This window comes from Entelurus aequoreus, linkage group LG15 (genome assembly GCF_033978785.1).
Source record: "Entelurus aequoreus isolate RoL-2023_Sb linkage group LG15, RoL_Eaeq_v1.1, whole genome shotgun sequence".
NCBI lineage: Eukaryota > Metazoa > Chordata > Actinopteri > Syngnathiformes > Syngnathidae > Entelurus > Entelurus aequoreus.
This window is the reverse complement of record NC_084745.1, coordinates 10,920,091-10,942,638: the sequence shown is the minus strand read 5'-3', so window position 1 is coordinate 10,942,638 and position 22,548 is coordinate 10,920,091. Positions and strand designations below refer to the sequence as shown.

The 22,548-nt window shown below is 43.3% G+C and overlaps 1 protein-coding gene across 4 annotated transcripts in view; it reads right to left on the bottom strand.

Moving 5' to 3' along the window:
* Positions 1-22,548, bottom strand: part of sugct (succinyl-CoA:glutarate-CoA transferase) — an 87,804-nt gene that overhangs the window by 49,882 nt on the left and 15,374 nt on the right. For all 4 annotated transcript variants that reach the window (XM_062020823.1, XM_062020822.1, XM_062020824.1 and 1 more), the window contains exons 9-12: positions 18,498-18,593; positions 18,351-18,422; positions 18,185-18,282; positions 18,011-18,113 (exon numbers count right to left, since the gene is read on the bottom strand). In XM_062020823.1, coding sequence (XP_061876807.1) covers positions 18,011-18,113; positions 18,185-18,282; positions 18,351-18,422; positions 18,498-18,593 — 369 coding nt within the window. The remainder of the gene's footprint in view (positions 1-18,010; positions 18,114-18,184; positions 18,283-18,350; positions 18,423-18,497; positions 18,594-22,548) is intronic.

Here is a 22,548-nt window from a genome sequence, read left to right as displayed (position 1 = left end):
GCCCGAAAGAGGAGCAAAAGACAGTATTTCAAATATAACGCAGAGCAAAAAGGTACGTATGCTGGGGCTCGTCACAGGTTCAATCGCCAAAAAAGGCATTAAGAGCTGACATCTGTTCCCTTGAGCAAGGCATTGTTGTTCTTCTCTGTGGGTCAGTGCGGTGAAGTGACACAGACTGGGCCTCGGATGTTCTTCTATCTCTGAGGGTGCAGGTTAAATTCTTTGCTTGCTTGTTTAGTTGAAGTGAGAGCAAGGCGCAAACGCTGCCAGACATCAGCTGATTTATATCCACTATCAACTTCAGAGGCTGTTTAGCTTTCAGCTGGGATAAATCACACACACCTCCAGTAGTCAGGATATTAAAGCCATATTTAGTTGCATATTTGCTGTGGAACCGGGCTCGGGCCCAGAGGAAGTGACAGCTACATGGATGGAGGGCCTGCGGTCGTAAACGTGAGACGCTATGCTGACCTCTCGGGAGAGAGACGAGGAGTGAATGTGGAGCGTGACGGTGAGAAACCGGAAAGACTGAGAAGCATCTTGTGCAAAAGTGCCGCGCCAGGTGAGCTTTGTTGCCTTCCAATGTTGAAGACAAGCTGCCGTGAGTCAAATGGAGCTTGCTGGTCAGCTGGGGTGTAAATAAAAGTAACCCCGGCAACCACTCCACAGCTGAGGCTCGCCGGTAACTGCAGGATTTCCAGCGACTGATGGAAATCAGCGTGAGACCGCGCTGTCCGACGTGCAAAAGCTGAAGAAATGGAAAAAAAGAGAAAACGTCCGACGCAAAGAGGCGGATGAAAACGACGGGGCAGGAAGCGGAGAACGAGAGCGCCGCAGCCAACAGTGACGAGAGAAGACGGCGCTCCGCCAAATGACTTCCAGACTTTGAGCTTCGGGGCGGCCACGTCCCGACTGCCAGCAGCTTCAACGCCGAGCTGCCACCAAAACAAACGCTACGTAGCACACACACAGTGAAGTCTCATTTGGAGTCAGAAAAAACGGGTTAATGGTCAAGGATAAAGACACATGCGCCCATCTCACATTATCTCAGATTTACTTGAGACCCTGGTCAGTGTGTGTGAAACCAGGTCTTTGAACTGCACACTTGTTGGAGTGCATCTTAAAATATGCTTGATAGGCAAAATTCCGCAAAAAATTAACTATCAATCCTTATGCAAGACAAGATCACATATGTTTTCCTTTTTTTATGCACTCTATATCGTAAATAAACGTTAGTAAAAGTCAGCTAACAATGGAGTCAATAGGATTTGCTCTATTCCGCCTATAAAGTGCTCTAAAAAATATCCAAACACTTCCATCAACGTTTTATATACACACTGTAAGTATATACAGTATGTAATGTAGTAAGATTCATAATAATATTTTGCCCATTTTAAGCATATGGCGGCGTATTAACATCACAGATGCATCACAACAGTCGCTTTTTTCCCTTCAACAACAACACTACTCCTAATCAGGGCAGACTTCTTGAGAGACAACAAAGACTTAATGACAAATTATGATCCACAACCTTATATTTTTTAGCCTGAATAAAAGGAGGATGAAGTAGTTTGAGAAGCTCCAGCATTATTGAATCACTTAGCATCATGTAGCAGTATTGCTAAGTGCTTAACAAGATATACAAACTATGAACATAATAAAACAATCACTTACTGTCCAATGTCTGCTTTCACTGGGATGCCGACTGATGGGATGTTTATATTTCCCCGTTAAGAAGAATTCATAATAATCCTCACAAAGGATGTAAAAAAAGTTGCCACAAACAAGCGTCTTTTTGTGTGTTTTTCGCTATTTCCGGGTCGAAGTTGTATGTCAAAGTTGACCAACTTCTCAGCTTATGTCCACAACCTTCTACTATCCAGGTGAAAGGGATGATTAATAAACTAGAAATAGCTTCTACCAGCTTTCACCTCAGCCTTCCCGGTAAGGTCTATTCAGGTGTACTGGAGAGGAGGCTATGCCGGATAGTCGAACCTCGGATTCAGGAGGAACAGTGCGGTTTTGGTCCTGGTCGTGGAACTGTGGACCAGTTCTACACTCTCGGCAGGGTCCTTGAGGGTGCACGGGAGTTTGCCCAACCAGTCTACATGTGCTTTGTGGACTTGGAGAAGGCATTCGACCGTGTCCCTCTGGAAGTCCTGTGGGGAGTGCTCAGAGAGTATGGGGTATCGGATTGTCTGATTGTGGCGGTCCGCTCCCTGTACGATCAGTGTCAGAGCTTGGTCCGCATTGCCGGCAGTAAGTTGGACACGTTTCCAGTGAGGGTTGGACTCCGCCAGGGCTGCCCTTTGTCACCGATTCTGTTCATAACTTTTATGGACAGAATTTCTAGGCGCAGTCAGGGCGTTGAGGGGATCCGGTTTGGTGACTGCAGGATTAGGTATCAGCTTTTTGCAGATGATGTGGTCCTGATGGCTTCATCTGGCCAGGATCTTCAGCTCTCACTGGATCGGTTCGCAGCCGAGCGTGAAGCGACTGGGATGAGAATCAGCACCTCCAAGTCGGAGTCCATGGTTCTCGCCCGGAAAAGGGTGGAGTGCCATCTCCAGTTTGGGGAGGAGACCCTGCTCCAAGTGGAGGAGTTCAAGTACCTCGGAGTAGGGCTGGGCGATATATCGATATACTCGATATATCGCGGGTTTGTCTCTGTGCGATATAGAAAATGACTATATCGTGATATTGGAGTATACGTTCTCACGCAGTTGCTTTTAGCTGCGGGCATTACACTACAGGCTCTTCCCACTCTTTCTTGTCTCTCCTTCTCACAGAGACGTAAAACAAGCGCACCTTCTTACACATGTCACATACGTATATGCCCTCGCGGAGCAGAGAGGTAGCGGCATGGTAACGTTAGCTGTGGTGCTAACGGAGCAGTGCGAGTGGTAAAACGAGAGAAAGAAGGTGTGAATCTGGTAACAAATGAAGGAAGAATTAATTACCAAGAAAACCAGCACGGGGTCCATCGTGTGGCGGTGGTTTGGCTTTAAGCGGGAATATGTCGAACATATAACCGTAATATGTCAAGTATGTGGCAAAAGCGTACAAAAAGTAGCAGCTCTACTAATGTAGCATCATTTGAAAAGTCACCCGCTAGAGAATGAAGAGTGCTTGAAACTCTGCATGTCAACATCTCCGTTCGGTGCCACACCAACAAAATGCCGAAGCAACCATCTCCACATCAACACCGTATGAAAAAAATAGTCAACAACAGAAGGAGATAACGTCCGCAGGAACCTACCACATAGTGAAGGACATACACTTGTAGGAAAGCCTATTGTGTGCCTTTAACCAGTTTTGTAATGTTCCTATGCCTTTAAGTTGATAGGTCAATCTGTGACGTCATTTCCCCTTTAAAGCACGTCTTTGTCAAATAGCCGGTTTCAATCAGTGGTGGCAGCCAGCCTTGTGTGCGTTGACGACTAAATGTAAGTTTTGTCACGTACTGTTACAGCATTTGAACTGAATGTCGTGCCTTGCTACTTCTGCAAATGTTTGGTGCATCGTATGCTAAGTTCAGTTGTTTTTGGGTCAATTGAGAGATAATTAGTCTCGTTGACGGCGTTTACATTCACGTGTAGTTTATTTAACGTCTTTGCAACTGCGATGGCGTAGTTTGGCCTTTAGATGGCGACAGAGACCACATAATCGCCATGTATGGCTCTGAAGCTTAGAAACTTGTTGGAAGTTCATACATAGTTAAATGCAGTATATATGTTGTTGTTATGCACACCTTTATATTATATTATATTATGTTATATTATGTATGCATATCCATGTATATTGCTGCATATTAATGAGTATATAATTGGATTGTAATTTTCCCTCTTTTCTCTATTTGTTTAGACCACACACAAAACCACACACATTCACATCTACCTTTCAGCAATAAAGATGATTAAAGGATTCTCTGGCCGGAATCTGTCCATCGTGTCCCAACTCTAAAAGAACTACTATCCCTTCCTTACATTGGTCCTTCGAGCCGGATAGAGTTCCACCATCAGACACTATGGAGTCATCACCTGCTGATCACCAGCCCTCTGTCAGGCCAAAGAGAGACATTCGACTACCACAGCATTTGGCCCCTTACGATGTCACCCTCCTTCCCTCTCAACTGCCTGCTGCCCAAATCTCCTCACTACCAGTAGGACAACACGGTGAAGCAAGGCCAACCAGAGCTAGGAGTGCGTCCGGGTACCAGTCATCTGCTTCATCACGTCGATCCTCTCGGCGATCGCATGGGCTTCAACTGCTCCAAAATATTCCGGATGTTCAAACAGCTGCCCTAGAGTAGCGAATTAAAGGTTTGTAGCTTGCTGACCTACAGCAAGAAATAGAGGAGGAAAGGAAAGCTGACTTGGAGGCGAAGAGATTGGATGCACAAGCTAAAGAAGGACAAAGACTACAAGAGGATGCTCACCTTGCCGAGGAGAATATGGCAAGGGAAATGGAACGGCGCAGACGCTTAAAGAAACTGGAGAAAGACCCACACATTGCCCGTATTGTCAAGTCTTTCCTGTCGGAGTCTGAAGATGATGCAATGTCAACAACGTCAGCTCCGCCCGCTGCTGACATGCTTCAGCTCCCATCAATAACTCCAATGAAATCCGCTGCCGCTATCCCGATTACACAGCCATTGACAACGATTCCCATTCCTGTCCAAGGTGCACAAACTTGTGTCCCGACTTTAGTAGGCCCCACCACAGCTCCTGTCTCTGTCACCTTGCCTGCATCTGGGTCTTTCACAAGTCAACATATACCAGTCTTTCCCACATTTAGTTATGCATCAACAATGACACATGCAGCCGCAGTGCCACAAACCATGCAAACTTCTGTACCACAACCACCAGTTCCAGCTGGTGCACCTCCTCCTGCTGGGCAGTATGTTCAATACACATTACCATCTGCTACTCCAGACCCGGCAGCACCACCCTGGTCCTACCCGGGCATCGAGACGCTGATCGCTACATCCTATGGCATTCCCAAACCAGTACTTCCAAGGTTTGAGAGTGGCCGGGAAAGTGATTTCGCCCTACTCAAGATGGCGCTAGAGAACTTGATGAATAGTCATCCTCACCTCAGCGAGCAATATAAATATCAAGTTCTACTAAATCAGCTCAAACTCCCTAACGCTCTGCAGTTAGCCAAGTCATTCATGTATGACCCAAACCCGTACACGTCTGCGCTAGGGGCTCTACAAGACAAATATGGCCAGCCTAGACAACTAGTACAGAGTGAACTAGGAGCTATTCTTAACTCACCAGCCATCAGAGTGGGGGATGCAGAAGCTTTCGACACCTTCGCTCTCTCAGTTCAGACCTTAGTTGGTATGCTGCGGACTTTGGAGGGACCCGTTGGATGCAAGCTCAAATGTGGTTCTCACGTTGACCGCCTCATAAGTAAAATGCCTCCTGCTCACCGAGACGGATTTATGGAATACTGTCTTTGTCGAGGCATTCTACAGCCAGGTACCAACCAAACTTACACCCTGCCCGACCTGGCATCCTGGCTCCAAGTTAAAGCTCAAGCTAAGCGCCTGGCCAGCCGAGTCACTCACCTCTACAACCCGGGGCCTCCTCCTGCCAAGAGGGATTATAATAGTCCATTGCCCAAACAAAGAACAGCATCAGCTCTCCTATGTTCTGGTGAGACTGGTAGCAGCCAGAGCACCAATCTGACAAAGTCACAACCCTTTAAACCTAGTCCTTATTGTCCATTTTGCAACAGTAAGGAACATTACCTCAACTCATGCCTGGACTTCAAGAAACTGAATACCAGTGAGATCAATAAGTGGATCCAAGAAGGTAACAGATGTTGGAAGTGCGGTCGTGGCCACAAAGCTGCAGCATGTACGCTTAAACGCCCTTGTAAATTATGCAAAGAGACGCACCTCACAGTACTGCATGACACGATCCAAGAGTCATCTCAACAACTCCTGATGATGAGTAACCAAAAACCCACAGTCTACCTGGAACAGCCTCAAAGCCCTCAAAGAGTTTTGCTGAAAGTTGTTAAAGTGCTCCTACAAAATGGAGACCGCACTCTAGAGACATTTGCTGTGCTCGATGATGGTTCTGAGAGAACACTCATCCTCCCCTATGCAGTAGAGCAACTACAACTTGCTAAGCATCCTGAAACCCTTCACCTGAGAACTGTTCAACAAGAAGTGAAAGTGCTCAATGGTTCGTCAGTCAGCCTTCACGTCTCCCCCATCTTCAAGCCAAGCAAGAAGTATTGGATTAAAAATGCCTTCACAGCAGAGAATCTGAGCCTATCTCAGCACACATATCCAGTAGCGGCCCTCCAAAAACTCTACGAGCACCTCAAAGACCTTCCTTTGCTGCCTATCCATCGAGCGCAACCGCTACTCCTCATAGGTTCGGATATGTCTCAGCTTCTTGCTCCTACAGAGCCGGTGCGAGCAGGCCCATAGCAATCTGTACCAACCTAGGCTGGTCCCTACAAGGTCCGTCTGTGATCTCCGCATCTTCCCATCAGCCTTCCTGTCTGCACGTTACCACTGAATCCCCATATACTGAACCTGAACCGGATGCTACAGAGCTGAGGAAATCCGCCTCTGTTGGAACTATTTCCAGTGCTTCATCTACTCAGCTTACTGATTTCAGTAAATTCTCCACGTGGAAACAGCTTCTACAAGAGGCAGCTAGCTCCCTTAATGGGGCGGCTGATGCTGGTGCTTCATCCCCACCTTCCGCCGTGGATTTTCTGCAAGCCGAAAAGCTTATATTGCAAAAGGCACAAGGAGATTGTTTTCCAGAAGAGTTGAGAGCGCTCAAGGCTGAACGGTCTCTGCCTTCAGACAGTCGACTTGCATCACTTTCACCAGAATACGAAGGAGCCACAGCATTACTCATAAAACCCTCTGAACTCTTCATGGACAATGGTACCAACTTTGTTGGTGAAGAATGTGAATTACGTGGCTCAGTTGCTTCAATGGAACCACAGTTGAGAGAGCAACTGGCAGAGCACCTGATTTAATTCCGATTCAATCCTCCAAGCGCACCACATTTTGGGGGCACATGGGAGAGAGAAGTAAAATCCATTAAGACAGCACTCAGAGTTGTTCTCAAAGACCAAACAGTCCCTGAACCAGTATTACTGACAACATTGATAGAGGTTGAAGGCATAATGAATGCTAAACCTCTCGGTTACCTGTCTTCGGACGCCTCAGACCCAGATCCAGTCACGCCCAATCTCCTTCTTATGGGCCGTCATGATTCATCTCTACCTCAAGCAATCTACGATCCCTGTGGTCTCGGAAAAAGACGTTGGAGGCACAGCCAAGTCCTAGCAGATCACTTCTGGTCGTCTTTCATCCAGCATTACCTGCCAGGGCTTCAAGAACGTAACAAGTGGAGGAACGATGGCAAGACCCTTTTGGCTGGTCAAGTCGTCTTGATAGTGGATCCTCAACTCCCCCGAGGATCGTGGCCTGTAAGACGGATCATTCAGACACATCCAGGAGCAGATGGACGGGTCCGGACTGCCAGAGTACAAGTGAAGAATCGCACCTACCTTCGCCCAGTCGCCCGACTGATCATGCTTCCACCTCTTGATGACGAGGACACTACCTCATAGACTTTCTTCTCGTTTCAACTGCCATACGGACAGTTGGGGGCGGCTGTGTACGAAAGCCTATTGTGTGCCTTTAACCAGTTTTGTAATGTTCCTATGCCTTTAAGTCGATAGGTCAATCTGTGACGTCATTTCCCCTTTAAAGCACGTCTTTGTCAAATAGCCGGTTTCAATCAGTGGTGGCAGCCAGCCTTGTGTGCGTTGACGACTAAATGTAAGTTTTGTCACATACTGTTACAGCATTTGAACTGAATGTCGTGCCTTGCTACTTCTGCAAATGTTTGGTGCATCGTATGCTAAGTTCAGTTGTTTTTGGGTCAATTGAGAGATAATTAGTCTCGTTGACGGCGTTTACATTCATGTGTAGTTTATTTAACGTCATTGCAACTGCGATGGCGTAGTTTGGCCTTTAGATGGCGACAGAGACCACATAATCGCAATGTATGGCTCTGAAGCTTAGAAACTTGTTGGAAGTTCATTACATAGTTAAATGCAGTATATATGTTGTTGTTATGCACACCTTTATATTATATTATATTATGTATGCATATCCATGTATATTGCTGCATATTAATGAGTATATAATTGTATTGTAATTTTTCCTCTTTTCTCTATTTGTTTAGACCACACACAAAACCACACACACATTCACATCTACCTTTCAGCAATAAAGATGATTAAAGGATTCTCTGGCCGGAATCTGTCCATCGTGTCCCAACTCTAAAAGAACTACTATCCCTTCCTTCCACACTATTTGATGTCCTATTATGCAGCTCATTTTTATTTGACACTTATTGAAATATCTTGTGTGACATCATGCACAAAATTGCACTTTATTTGTTTTAAACTATTTTAGCGGTGTTCTGTACAAAAAGTGCACTTTAATTTAGCGTTGTTTTGATATGTCATCTTAGTGACATCATGCACAAACGTGCACTAATAGCTTGTTTTAAAATGTTTCTGACAATCTTGCACTTTCTGCTTTGGAAATGACATGAATGTTTGTGCCACTGCTTAAAAACTGTTTAATAAATACAGTTTTGGTAAATTGACTTGTTGTGATTTTCCTCTCTGCATGAAAGTTTAAAATGAACATATATTATTGCAGTATGAACAAGAATGTTTTAATGTAGACACATAGAATCATCATACTGCTGTGATTATATGCATCAAGTGTTCATTCAAGGCTAAGGCAAAATATTGAGGTATACAGTATATCGTGTATCGTGACATGGCCTAAAAATATCGAGATATATCGCCCAGCCCTACCTCGGAGTCTTGTTCACGAGTGAGGGAAGAGTGGATCGTGAGATCGGCAGGCGGATCGGGGCGGCGTCTTCAGTAATGCGCACGCTGTATCGATCCGTTGTGAAGAAGGAGCTGAGCCGGAAGGCAAAGCTCTAAATTTACCGGTCGATCTATGTACCCATCCTCACCTATGGTCATGAGCTTTGGGTTATGACCGAAAGGACAAGATCACGGGAACAAGCGGCCGAAATGAGTTTCCTCCGCCGGGTGGCGGGGCTCTCCCTTAGAGATAGGGTGAGAAGCTCTGCCATCCAGGAGGAGCTCAAAGTAAAGCCGCTGCTCCTCCACATTGAGAGGAGCCAGATGAGGTGGTTCGGGCATCTGCTCAGGATGCCACCCAAACGCCTCCCGCGTCCGACCGGTAGGAGGCCACGGGGAAGACCCAGGACACGTTGGGAAGACTATGTCTCCCGGCTGGCCTGGGAACGCTTTGGGATCCCCCGGGAAGAGCTGGACGAAGTGGCTAGGTAGAGGGAAGTCTGGGCTTCCCTGCTTAGGCTGCTTCCCCCGCGACCCGACGTCGGATAAGCGGAAGAAGATGGATGGACAGTTTGGAAACGCAGCAGCAGCCGCTCACTGGCTCCGTATGTCAATATAGCAGCATAAGCTCGTTAGCTCTCTGTGATCAATGCGACGCTAAAAATAGTCTGTCTGCATTAGCACTTATAGTAACAATGTCTCTAATACTTGGTTATATTCAGGTCGCAATATGCAAATGAAGTACTGTTGGGGGTTTTTAGATGTTTTTTAGAGGGCCTTATCAGCGGAACAGAGTACTTCTATTGACTCCATTGTTAGCTGATGTTTACTAACTTTTATTTACGATTTATTATGCATTAAAAAAAAGAAAAACATGTGTGCTTGTGTCACATAAGGATTGTGAACAATAGGCAAAATTCCAAAATTAATGCAGTTCCCCTTTAAGAACATTTGATGTGTTTTAGCCCACAACTGTAAAGCTCCTTCTTCTTGCACATATTCAGTCGTGTATCAAGACTCCTCAAACACATGACTTTTCTCTCAGCTGTTCAGCCTGTGAGGCAGAACTCGGGGCACATGGTCCAATCCGAGGTGTGTCTCGACCCACGAGGGTGAAAAAAAAAAAAGCCTTGATGGAGAATCAGAAACAACATGTTGGTGTTTCATGCTCGTAGAGGCAGATGAACTGGTCTGTCTGACACACACACGCACACGCACACGCACACGCACACACTGAATCATAGCCTTTATATGACAGCGCCTTGCCAGGTGGCAGCGGGAGCTGTTGTCCACAAAACATTCAACTCTAAACTTGTCGCAAGTCTCCAAACACTCAGGAACATTCTGCAGACAGTCACATGTTGGTGACTAACATGCTAACATTAGCATGTTGTTTTCAGACTGCAGCGTTTAACCCCGTGCGCTCCCTCCGTCCCGATGCCGTGCACGAACACGCCATGTGTCCTGTTGCTTTGTTCTGTGCACACTCGTGCGGGATCAGTTTGTTATTGTAGCGTGCACGGTGACTAAGTGGAGGGATAGTGTGATGAGCAGACACACACACAGTCAGCTTTCACCCTAAGTGCTCCGATATTCTTCTACACACAACAGGGACACACGACGACAAGTGTTCGAATAACCCAACATGTGCAAAGTAGAGATGTGTTGTCGGTGAACTAATCGAGTCTTTTGAACGGTTCTTCTAAGTCATGGGTGTCAAACTCTGGCCCGTGGGCCAAATTTGGCCCACCGTGTAATTTCACTTGGCCCGTGAGGTGATATCAAATTAACACTAGAGCTGGCCCGCCAATTGTATACATCGGGCCGGGGGGGGGTTTGGAGGTAGCGGGGGTGTATATTGTAGCGTCCCGGAAGAGTTAGTGCTGCAAAGGGTTCTGGGTAATTTGTTCTGTTGTGTTTACGTTGTGTTTATGTTGTGTTACTGTGCGGATGTTCTCCCAAAATGTGTTTGTCTTTCTTGTTTGGTGTGGATTCACAGTGTGGCGTATATTTCTAACAATGTTAAAGTTGCTTATACGGCTACTCTCAGTGTAAGCTGTATCGCTGTTGATGAAGTATGCTTTGCATTTACGCGTGCGTGTGCGTACAGGAGCCGCTCATATCTTGTGACTGGGAGGGCACATTGTTAGAAGGGATGAAAAGCGGACGCTCGTAGAGGACGTTAAAAGCAGTGCCTGTAAGGCACGCCCCCAAGACTGTGGAATACGAGATATAATGACTGATGAACACCTTTGTTCGATAATGAGGGATGCCTCAGCTCAAAGCCTGAGCCCCGACATTAATGAACTAGCATCCAAGAAAAGATGGCAGGTATCTATCTGGCTTGGGCACGTCAGATTAGATCAGTGTGTTGCAAACTGAGCAGTTTAAAGTCCTGAATGGTTGTTTTATTCATTATTTTATTTTTAAATGTATTAGCCTGTGGAAAAAGTTGATGTTGATATTTACCTCAGAAGGCTGCAAATAGAAAAGAGGCATTCAATTTTAATTTTAATTGTATTTGATATGCCATTGATATTTTTTTATTATTATTATTATTATTTGAAATTCGATTTTGCATGTCACTATAAAGTTATATAAGCCTTGCTTGTTCAATATTTAATGCAAAACTTGTTTGGGTCCCTATCAAAAAGGTTACCGTAATTTCCGTACTATAAGCCGCACCTGACTATAAGCCGCACCAGCTAAATTTAGGGGAAAATACAGATTGCTCCATATATAAGCCGCACCCGACTATAAACCGCAGGGTTTTGGTGTGTAATTACCGTAGTATATAGGGGTTCCTGCTACCACGGAGGGGATTGTCGGGACAGAGATGACTGTTTGGGAATGCAAAGCGTCCCATTTATTAACTATAAATCTTTCAATCATTCAATCAAACTTTCACATCTTTGACGTGGCGAACAGCATTCGTGCAGAGTACAAATAATACAACAGTGCAAAGTAATACAAAGTGCTCGCATGTACGTTATCAAAACAACCAGCCTACCGGTATATGAAAAGTCAGTCTTTAATCATTGTGTCATCGTCTTCCTCCTGCGTACTAAAACCACCGAAATCCTCTTCATCGGTGTCGGAGAAGAACAGGCCGTATATAAGCCGCACCGTTGTATAAGCCGCAGGGACCAGAACGAGGGGAAAAAGTAGCGGCTTATAGTCCGGAAATTACGGTAATTTGTTCAACCTTGGCCCGCGGCTTTGTTCAGTTTTAAATTTTGGCCCACTCTGTATTTGAGTTTGACACCCCTGTTCTAAGTGAACGATGAGAACCGATTCCCAGCTGTGAGTCGTTCCTATGTGAGACATTCTTTATGTGCGTGCAAATTTAGCGTCGGCAATTGCCCACTCTGCACATGCGTGCCATATGGAAGAATTATTGCAGCAAAATGATTCGCAAACGTGTATCACAATCTGTTCGCGTGTAATCCAATTCACCTGTGTGTGTACTAATTTGTGTGACTATATATAAATCCGAGTGTGAATTAGTGAATGTGAATTATATTTATATAGTGCTTTTCTCTAGTGACTCAAAGCGGTTTTACATAGTGAAACCCAATATCTAAGTTACATTTAAACCAGTGTGGGTGGCACTGGGAGCAGGTGGGTAAAGTGTCTTGCCCAAGGACACAACGGCAGTGACTAGGATAGCGGAAGCGGGGATCGAACCTGGAGCCCTCAAGTTGCTGGCACGGCCACTCTACCAACTGAGTTATACCGCCCCAGTGTGTGTATTTAGATCCGCATACGTGTGTTTTAGATCCACGTGCGTGTGTTTTAAGTTGTCTGTCCCTAATCAGAAAGATCCCTCGATGGGCTGTTTACTTACACGTTTCTTTTGTGACACTTCTGCTGTGTAACGTTTGAGTGCGCGCATACGGATTGGTGAGCGTGTAACATTTGCACGCGCATTCAGAAGTGCATGCTTGTAATACAAAACACAAAACCAGTGAATTTGTGTGTGTAAATCGTAAATAAAAAGAGAATACAATGATTTGCAAATCCTTTACAACCTATATTCAATTGAATAGACTGCAAAGACAAGATACTTAATGTTCGAACTTGTAAACTTTGTTATTTTTTGCAAATATTAGCTCATTTGGAATTTGATGCCTGCAACATGTTTCAAAAAAGCTGGCACAAGGGGCAAAAAAGACTGAAAGGGTTTAGGAATGCTCATCAAACACTTATTTGGAATATCCCACAGGTGAACAGGCTAATTGGGAACAGGTGGGTGCCATGATTGGGTATAAAAGCAGCTTCCATGAAATGCTCAGTCATTCACAAACAAGGATGGGCTGAGGGTCACCACTTTGTGAACAAATGCGTGAGCAAATTGTCCAACAGTTTAAGAACAACATTTTTCAAAGAGCTATTGCAAGGAATTTAGGGATTTCACCATCTACGGTCCGTAATATCATCAAAAGGTTCAGAGAATCTGGAGAAATCCCTGCACGTAAGAGGCAAGGCTGTGACCTTCGATCCCTCAGGCGGTAGTGCATCAAAAACGTACAGTTCGTCGCTACATCTGTAAGTGCAAGTTAAACTCTACTATGCAAAGCCAGTCATTTATCAACAACACCCAGAAACGCAGCCGGCTTCGCTGGGCCCGAGCTCATCTAAGATGGACTGATGCAAAGTGGAAAAGTGTTCTGCGGTCTGACGAGTCCACATTTCAAATTGTTTTTGGAAACTGTGGACGTCGTGTCCTCCGGACCAAAGAGGAAAACAATCCAGACTGTTATAGGCACAAAGTTGAAAAGCCAGCATCTGTGATGGTATGGGTGTTTATTAGTGCCCAAGACATGGGTAACTTACACATCTGTGAAGGCACCATTAATGCTGAAAGGGACATACAGGTTTTGGAGCAACATATGTTGCCATCCATGCAACGTCTTTTTCATGGACGCCCCTGCTTATTTCAGCAAGACAATGCCAAGTCACATTCTGCAGCGCATCCAGTTTGTGAACGTGTAATACAACTTGTGCGCGTGCATTCAGAAGTGTGTGCGTGTAAAACAATCTGCGTGTGCGTATCTGAGGTGTGCCTATATTTAACCAACCACGGAAGACATCACGCAATTCAAACCAATCAGAAACAACGTGCAGCTGAGGTCCGTGAAAGAGACGCCAAGATCCGCCGTTGTTTCTGATAAGTTTAACTTGCGGGGTGTCTCCCGTGGTTGGTTAAATGTAGGCACAGTTTGACGAGATTGTAAATTAAAAAGATTGATGGCTTGGTCTGCGATTGGTTATTTCGATGTGTCTGTACAGCGATTTGAACGTGTAAATAGAGTTGTCTGTCTGAAACCCCCCCCTTGCCTTTCCTTATACTCGCAGCCACTGATCATGTTATTCTGCGTTGAAGTCAACAACGATGGACCACGCTCCAACACTTGCTCAAAGCTGCCAAACTTCACGCTTTGAGCGTCACGCAAATTAACCCTTTCTCACGCTAAACGCCACAATTGACATTTCTCACGCTTATATTCCCCAATCACTACTCTTTATTTTTTTTATAATAATAAACTTCAGTTTTCGCAGCTTGCCGTAGTTCGAGTAACTCTGATTGATCGAAATAGCCAACCCCAGACCAAGCCATCAATCCACTGTGCCTACATTTAGCCAACCACGGAAGACACCACGCAAGTTAAACCAATCAGAAACGACGAAGGGTATTGGCGTCTCTTTTTCACGCACCTCAGCTGTACGCTGTTTCTGATTGGTTTAAATTGCATGGTGTCTTCCGTGGTTGGTTAAATACAGGCACAACTTAAGATACGCACACGCAGATTGTGTTACACACATGCACTTCTGAATGTGTGCGCACAAGGTTTATTACACACTTAGGAATCTGGATGCGCTCACTCAAATCAAATCTTACACGGCAGAAAAATCTCAAAAGTCACGTGTAAGTAGACAGCCTTTAAAGGCCTACTGAAATGATTTTTTTTTTATTTAAACGGGAATAGCAGATCCATTCTATGTGTCATACTTGATCATTTCGCGATATTGACATATTTTTGCTGAAAGGATTTAATAGAGAAAATCGACGATAAAGTTCGCAACTTTTGCTCGCTGATAAAAAAAAGCCTTGCCTGTACCGGAAGTAGCGTGACGTCACAGGAGCTAGTATTCCTCACAATTCCCCATTGTTTACAATGGAGCGAGAGAGATTCGGACCGAGAAAGTGATGATTACCCATTAATTTGAGCGAGGATGAAAGATTTGTAGATGAGGAACGTTACAGTGAAGGACTTGAGAGGCAGTGATGGACGTATCTTTTTTCGCTCTGACCGTAACTTAGGTACAAGCTGGCTCATTGGATTCCACACTCTCTCCTTTTTCTATTGTGGATCACGGATTTGTATTTTAAACCACCTCGGATACTATATCCTCTTGAAAATGAGAGTCGAGAACGCAAAATGGACATTCAGTGCCTTTTATCTCCACGACAATACATCGGCAAAATGCTTTAGCTACGAGCTAACATGATAGCATCGTGCTTTAACTGCATATAGAAACAAAAAAATAAAGGATAGAAGGAAGGATAGATAGAAAATCAACAATACTATTAAACCGTGGACATGTAAATACACGGTTAATGCTTTCCAGGCTGGTGAAGGTTAACAATGCTGTGCTAACGACGCCTTTGAAGCTAACTTAGCAACTTAGCAACGGGACCTCACAGAGCTATGCTAAAAACATTAGCTCTCCACCTACGCCAGCCAGCCCTCATCTACTCATCAACACCCGAGCTCACCTGCGTTCCAGCGATCGGCAGAAGGACGAAGGACTTCACCCGATGCGTTTGGCGGCCCGGAGACGTAGGAAGTCAAGGTGAGGTCGGCGGCTAGCGCGGCTAGCGCGGCTAGCGCTCCAACAAAGTCCTCCTGGTTGTGTTGCTGTAGTCCGCTGCTAATACACCGATCCCACCTACAACTGTCTTCTTTGCAGCCTTCATTGTTCATTAAACAAATTGCAAAAGATGTCCAAAATACTGTGGAATTATGAAATGAAAACAGAGCTTTTTGTATAGGCTTCTACGGGTACCATAACTTCCGTTACTCTGACTTCGTCACGCGCATACGTCATCATACCGCGACGTTTCAGCCGGATATTTCCCGGGAAGTTTTAAAAGTCACTTTATAAGTTAACCCGGCCGTATTGGCATGTGTTGCAATGTTAAGATTTCATCATTGATATATAAACTATCAGACTGCGTGGTCGGTAGTAGTGGCTTTCAGTAGGCCTTTAAAGCAGGGGTCCCCAAACTTTTGGACTCGGGGGCCGCATTGGGTTAAAACAATTTGGCCGGGGGCCGGGTTGTATGTATGTATGTATATATATATATATATAAGATATATATAGCGCACTTTCCATGTGCGCGATGATGTCACGTTATCGATGAGAAAATGCATTTTTAGACAATATGATTTGCCTGAGCGGCTAGGAGACACCGTGAGTAGCAAGCGGTACAAAGTGGATAAGAAAAGACAGAATTTTTTATTTATTTTTTTATACATGGGACTTCCCGCGTGCCTGATTTTAGACGCTGGCGGGCCGGATCCGGCCCGCGGGCCGTAGTTTGGGGACCCCTGCTTTAAAGGGTTCTTTCTGTTTAGGGACAGACAGACAACCTAAAACACACGTAGGCGGATCTAAAAACACACGCACGCAGATGTAAAACATATGTTCACGGCTGCTTACACACACTCGGATTGATATACAGACACAAATTAGTACACACGCACGTAAATTGTATTACACGTGCACAGATTGAGATACACGTTTGCAAATAATTTTGTAGCATTAGTACTTCCATAGTGCCACACGACTGTCAACTGGACTAGAAAATGAGTCAGAGTTAAAGGAAACTTAGCAGTTTTTTGCCCGGCCCCAGACTGAGCCTCCACGGCCATAGGAGCCGAGTTTGGGATCAACTTTTTTTTTTTTTTACTAAACCCTATATGGGTCGGGGTGTGTGTGTGTGTGTGTGTGTGTGTGTGTGTGTGTGTGTGTGTGACTATATATATATATATATATATATATATATATATATAAAAACATTATATCCGACCCATATAGGGTTTAGTAAAAAAATAAAAAAAAGTTGACCCCAGACTCGGCTCCCGTCTTATTTTTTTTTTTTTCATAATTGTATTTAATTTTTCTTTAATTCGCTTTATTTGTATTCACTTTTCAGGCTCATTATTTTTAAAGGGTGTTGATTCACGTGTACACACACCAGGTATGGTAGTACAATTTTGTATAAAAGTATAAATAAAACTACAATTAAATTTAGGTCCTACTTTTTATTGTAGTTTCAGTTATACTTTGTATATCCATTAATGCATTTTATTTTTACTTATTTGTGTATTTTTTTTATATTTTGTTAAAATGCTACACATTTTTTTTAGATGTGGGAAAATTCTAACTCTGCCAAAGCATGGAAATATGGCACCCACTGCCTTATGGAATGTTTACAATGAAAACACAACTAAATGAAATTATAGCCAATATTTCAGAATAATTCCCAACAATAGTGATATTTGTGTAAATTAAATTATTCTGATCTACATCTTATCGTATAACTCAGTGGTCCCCAACCTTTTTGTAGCTGCGGACCGGTCAACGCTTGAAAATTTGTCCCATGGACCGGTGGGGGGATTATTATTATTATTATTATTATTATTTTATTTTTCCTAAATAAATACAATCATGTGTGCTTACGGACTGTATCCCTGCATACTGTATTGCTCTATATTGATATATAATGTATATATTGTGTTTTTTATGTTGATTTAATAAAAAATAAAAAAATAAAAAAAATATTTTTTATTTTTTTTAATTTCTTGTGCTGCCCGGTACATATCGGTCCGCGGCCCGGTGGTTGGGGACCACTGGTATAACTGATACTAGTGATTTTTTTTTCCTTGGAATAAAAAACTGTTAAAAATCTAAATATAATAATAAGCCAGATTTTTTAACGGCACTTTGAAGGGACCGGCTCCTCAAGATCCAGCTCCTTTCCAGGAGCCATAAATCCCATCTCTAGTGCAAAGTAGCAAATGCTTGTGTGTGCGCTTGCCTGTGGGTCAGAGAAGACCTCCCGGATGCTGTTGATTGGCCCGACAGGAACACCTGAGCCCTCAAACCTTCTCAGCCAATCAGCCGTCGTCTCTTGCAGAAATCTGGCAGGAAGGGAACAGGCTGAGTTACCAGACGAGGTCCTGGAACGATCTAATGAGGTACAAACAAGTACCTCTGTGACAAAGTGTCCACCAGGCCTTTACGGTTTTGGACTCTGAGCTTGTTGGTTCTGTATTCTGGTTGCTGGGTGAGCTCCGGAAGCTGCAGAACCTGAAATATATCAACTGTCACGAGAGGATCACATTATGGTGGTCTGAGGGCTGCACGCGTCAACGTACCTGACACACTTTAACAAACTGTTGGTCGTTTCCTGCCGCCACCACAATGTGGCCATCTTTGGTTCTGAATCCCTGGCATACACACAAAGCACAATCTAGAAGGTGACACACTTGAGATCAACTTTGATGAAGGCACGGCGTGGTCACCTGGTAGGGGACGATACTCTCGTGGGCCGTCCCCCAGCGCCTTGCCTCCTTCCCGCCGTTCAGGAAGTTGGCAGCAACATGGCTGAGACACGAGACCTGCGGGTCAGAACAACGCGAGCATGTGACTATCAGCCTCGCGACTGACGTCCCCACGGTAGAGATCGACCGATACGGTTTTTCCAAGGATAACCAATATTTATTTGCAATTTTCATTTGCAGTAAAAGTTATTTAAATATGAATAGTATTATGTCAGTAAAAAACAGGACAAAGCTTTAAGTAGGGAAATTCCGCTTTATGAGGTGCTAATGTTGTGGTTAATTTAGCTGCAAAAACATCAGGGGATTTCATAAACACCTTTAATACATTTGTCTAAGAAAAACATCAACTTTTGCATTTCAAAATATAAAAAAAACTCCTGGGAAAATTTTTAAAATATGGGATTTCTCTACATCACAATACTCCCTTTTTATGCATTTTTAGAGCAGTTTATGAATTCAATGCACAGTAAAGTTTCCTCCTGAGGAACCCTGAAATATTGCGAACATTGAAATAAAAACAATATGTGAGCTGCTGCCTGCTTTCTTTACTTGTATAATAATCTCCTATTTGTCAATTTAAACAAAGTTTGGATTTCTGCCAGAGATATCTTTTCTGTCACACTTGCGATTCAATCGCTGCAGTGGCGAAAACAGACCAAACGGGAGGAAGGCCGCTGGAAAGAAGGACAAAAACTGGAATTCCCGGCAAAGAAATTGACGTTTTGACAATTTCATGTAAGCGGAGGAGACGTACTGTATGCGACCAGCGCCACATGCAAGGAGAGAAAGGGGGCGTGGCCACGTACGCAGGCTCATACAAACTCAAATAAATACCCTGTCAGATATCAAAACATTTTGGGATAATTACTGACGATGAGAGTAATTTTGATTTTATAAATGTTTTTTTTTAAAAATACTCCAGCACAAAGGTAACTTTTCTCATGCAGGGCAAGCAGGCTGGTGCTTGAGCAGTAGGGGTGTCAAAAAAACCCAGATGATTTTCAAATAAATAGCAAGTCTTATTTGTAACAATTATTAATTGATTTTATATATATATATATATATTTATTTATTTATTTGTTGTTGTTTTTTAATCGCTGCACCCCCCGCAACCCGAACGGGACAGCCGGTAGAAAAAGGATGGATGGATGGATATTTTAATAAATTTTAATACAAAATGTATCACAGCGGTTTATCTATTTTATGGAGGAATGTAGTTACACAAATGTTTTTATTTATTTTATTTTTCCTGTCCAGCCACTCAGACAAATCATATTGTTGACGTAGATCAGGGGACCCCAAACTACGGCCCGCCAGCGTCCAAAATCCGTCCGGCGGGAAGTCCCTAGTTTAAAAAAAAATATATGTATTATAATTTTTTTCTTAAAATTTTTTGTATTTTAAAAAAAAAATCTGTCCTTTCTAATCCATTTTCTACTGCTTGTTACTCTCGGTGTCTCCTAGCCGCTCAGGCAAATCATATTGTCTAAAAATGCATTTTCCCATCGATAACGTGACATCATCGCGCTTGGAATATATATATATATATATATATATATATATATATACACACACACACACATACACATACACAGCCTAGCCCCCGGCCAAATTTTTTTAACTCAAAGCGGCCACCGCGTCAAAAAGTTAGGGGACCCCTGATGTAGATGATCATATCTGCTGTTCAGATTTACTTTACAAAAGAGAAGTGTTGGATACTTCTCTTGTTGACTTATTTGTATTTGACTTTATTAAATGTTTGGGTAGATTTTTATGAAACAAAACCAGTTTTCTTTGAAGTAATATAACAATTTTTAGGGCCGTTTATCTCTTGTATGGAGGAATGTAGGTAATCATAGAACTGTCATCAATGTTATTAGAAAAGTGTTGATTTTGAATCTAATCGGATCGTGTGGTGAAAGATTCACAGCCCTATTAAGCAGTTATGACTATCTACTTCACTCATTTAATACTAAATACCGTATTTTTCGGATTGTAAGTCGCAGTTTTTTTCATAGTTTGGCCGGGGGTGCGACTTATACTCAGGAGCGACTTATGTGTGAAATTATTAACACATTAGCGTAAAATATCAAATAATATTATTTAGCTCATTCACGTAAGAGACTAGACGTATAAGATTTCATGGGATTTAGCGATTAGGAGTGACAGATTGTTTGGTAAACGTATAGCATGTTCTATATGTTATAGTTATTTGAATGACTCTTACCATAATATGTTACGTTAACATACCAGGCACCTTCTCAGTTGGTTATTTATGCGTCATATAACGTACACTTATTCAGCCTGTTGTTCACTATTCTTTATTTATTTTAAATTGCCTTTCAAATGTCTATTCTTGGTGTTGGGTTTTATCAAATAAATTTCCCCAAAAAATGCGACTTATAATCCAGTGAGACTTATATATGATTTTTTTCCTTCTTTATTATGCATTTTCGGCCGGTGCGACTTATACTCCGAAAAATACGGTACTGCTATCATGTGTGTATGTATTGAATCTGCTGATGTTAAGTCATACTTGCCAACCTTGAGACCTCCAATATATATATATACATACATATATATATATATATATTTATATATATATATACATACATACATATATATATATATATATATATATATATATATATATATATATATATATATATATATATATAAATACTTGACTTTCAGTGAATTATAGCTATATATATATATATATATATATATATATATATATATATATATATATATATATATATAAATATATATATATATATATATATTTATTTTATTATATATATAAATAAAAGAAATACTTGAATTTTAGTGTTCATTTATTTACACATATACACACACACACACACACAACACTCATCTACTCATTGTTGTACTTGAAAGTACAATGCTTTGTTAAGGGTTGAATTGTCCATCCTCTTTCTATTCTCTGTCACTATTTTTCTAACCATGCTGAACACCCTCTCTGATGATGCATTGCTGTGTGGCACTCACAAAAGTGCTTTCATCAAATGCACGAGAGTGTGGAATCTTCCATCTCTCCCTAGCATCGCCCAAAACCGGTCAAACCTTGCTTCCTGGGGAAGATCTTCCCTGGCAAGCAATTGGTACTCCAGTACTTGTACCCGGAGGCTGGTCAGGTCCAATCGCAGCTGCGGCAGACTTTTTTTGGGGGGGGCGTGGCCTCCAGCTCCGGCTGAATACCGGGAGTTTGTCGGGAGAAAATCTGTGTCGAGAGGTTGTCGGGAGAGGCGCTGAATATCGGGATTCTCCCGCTAAAAACGGGAGGGTTGGCAAGTATGTGTTAAGTTGAAATTAGAAATATATATGTATATATATATATATTTTTTTTTAATTCCGATATATAGGTCAAAACCCCAAATATCGGCGCCGATAATCTGTCAATCCCTAATTTATGGACCTACGTGAGCATGTAACTATCAGCCTCGCTGGTGATGTCACCACAGCCGCCTGCTTCTGACAGGAAGGCTCCACTCAGAGGTTCCACGCCCCGCCCACTTCAAAGGGAGGTTACATCAACAGCAATTAAAGTGGTTTACTTTGTAGAACCTTTCCAGGACGACCCATGTGAACTTTCGTGAGGAAGGGTCCATTAAAGATGGCTGACAGGAAGTGCAAGTGTGTCGTCCTGGGAAGACGAGCGGTTCGTCACATTTTATAGATGTTGATACAAGAGTCGAGCTGGTCTCTGTTTACACTCGGCTGCGTTTCAAGCGTGCGGTCGCGTTCAAGGAGAGGCCCGCGGCGTGCGAGCTCCTCGCCATGCTGGCTGGACGTTACGCCACATGTGAGAGAACCACGGCTTTGACTCACCAGCAAAGACGCACCACAACGCCGTAAGCAGCTAAATCAACGCTGACGTCAGACGCCGGCCGCCCAAAGTCTGTGGGAAGTCTTTGCTGTGGTTAGCGCCATGATGATGGAGGTCAACACCGTGAATAAAGAGAGCTAGTTATCAAAACGCTGCCTCAGC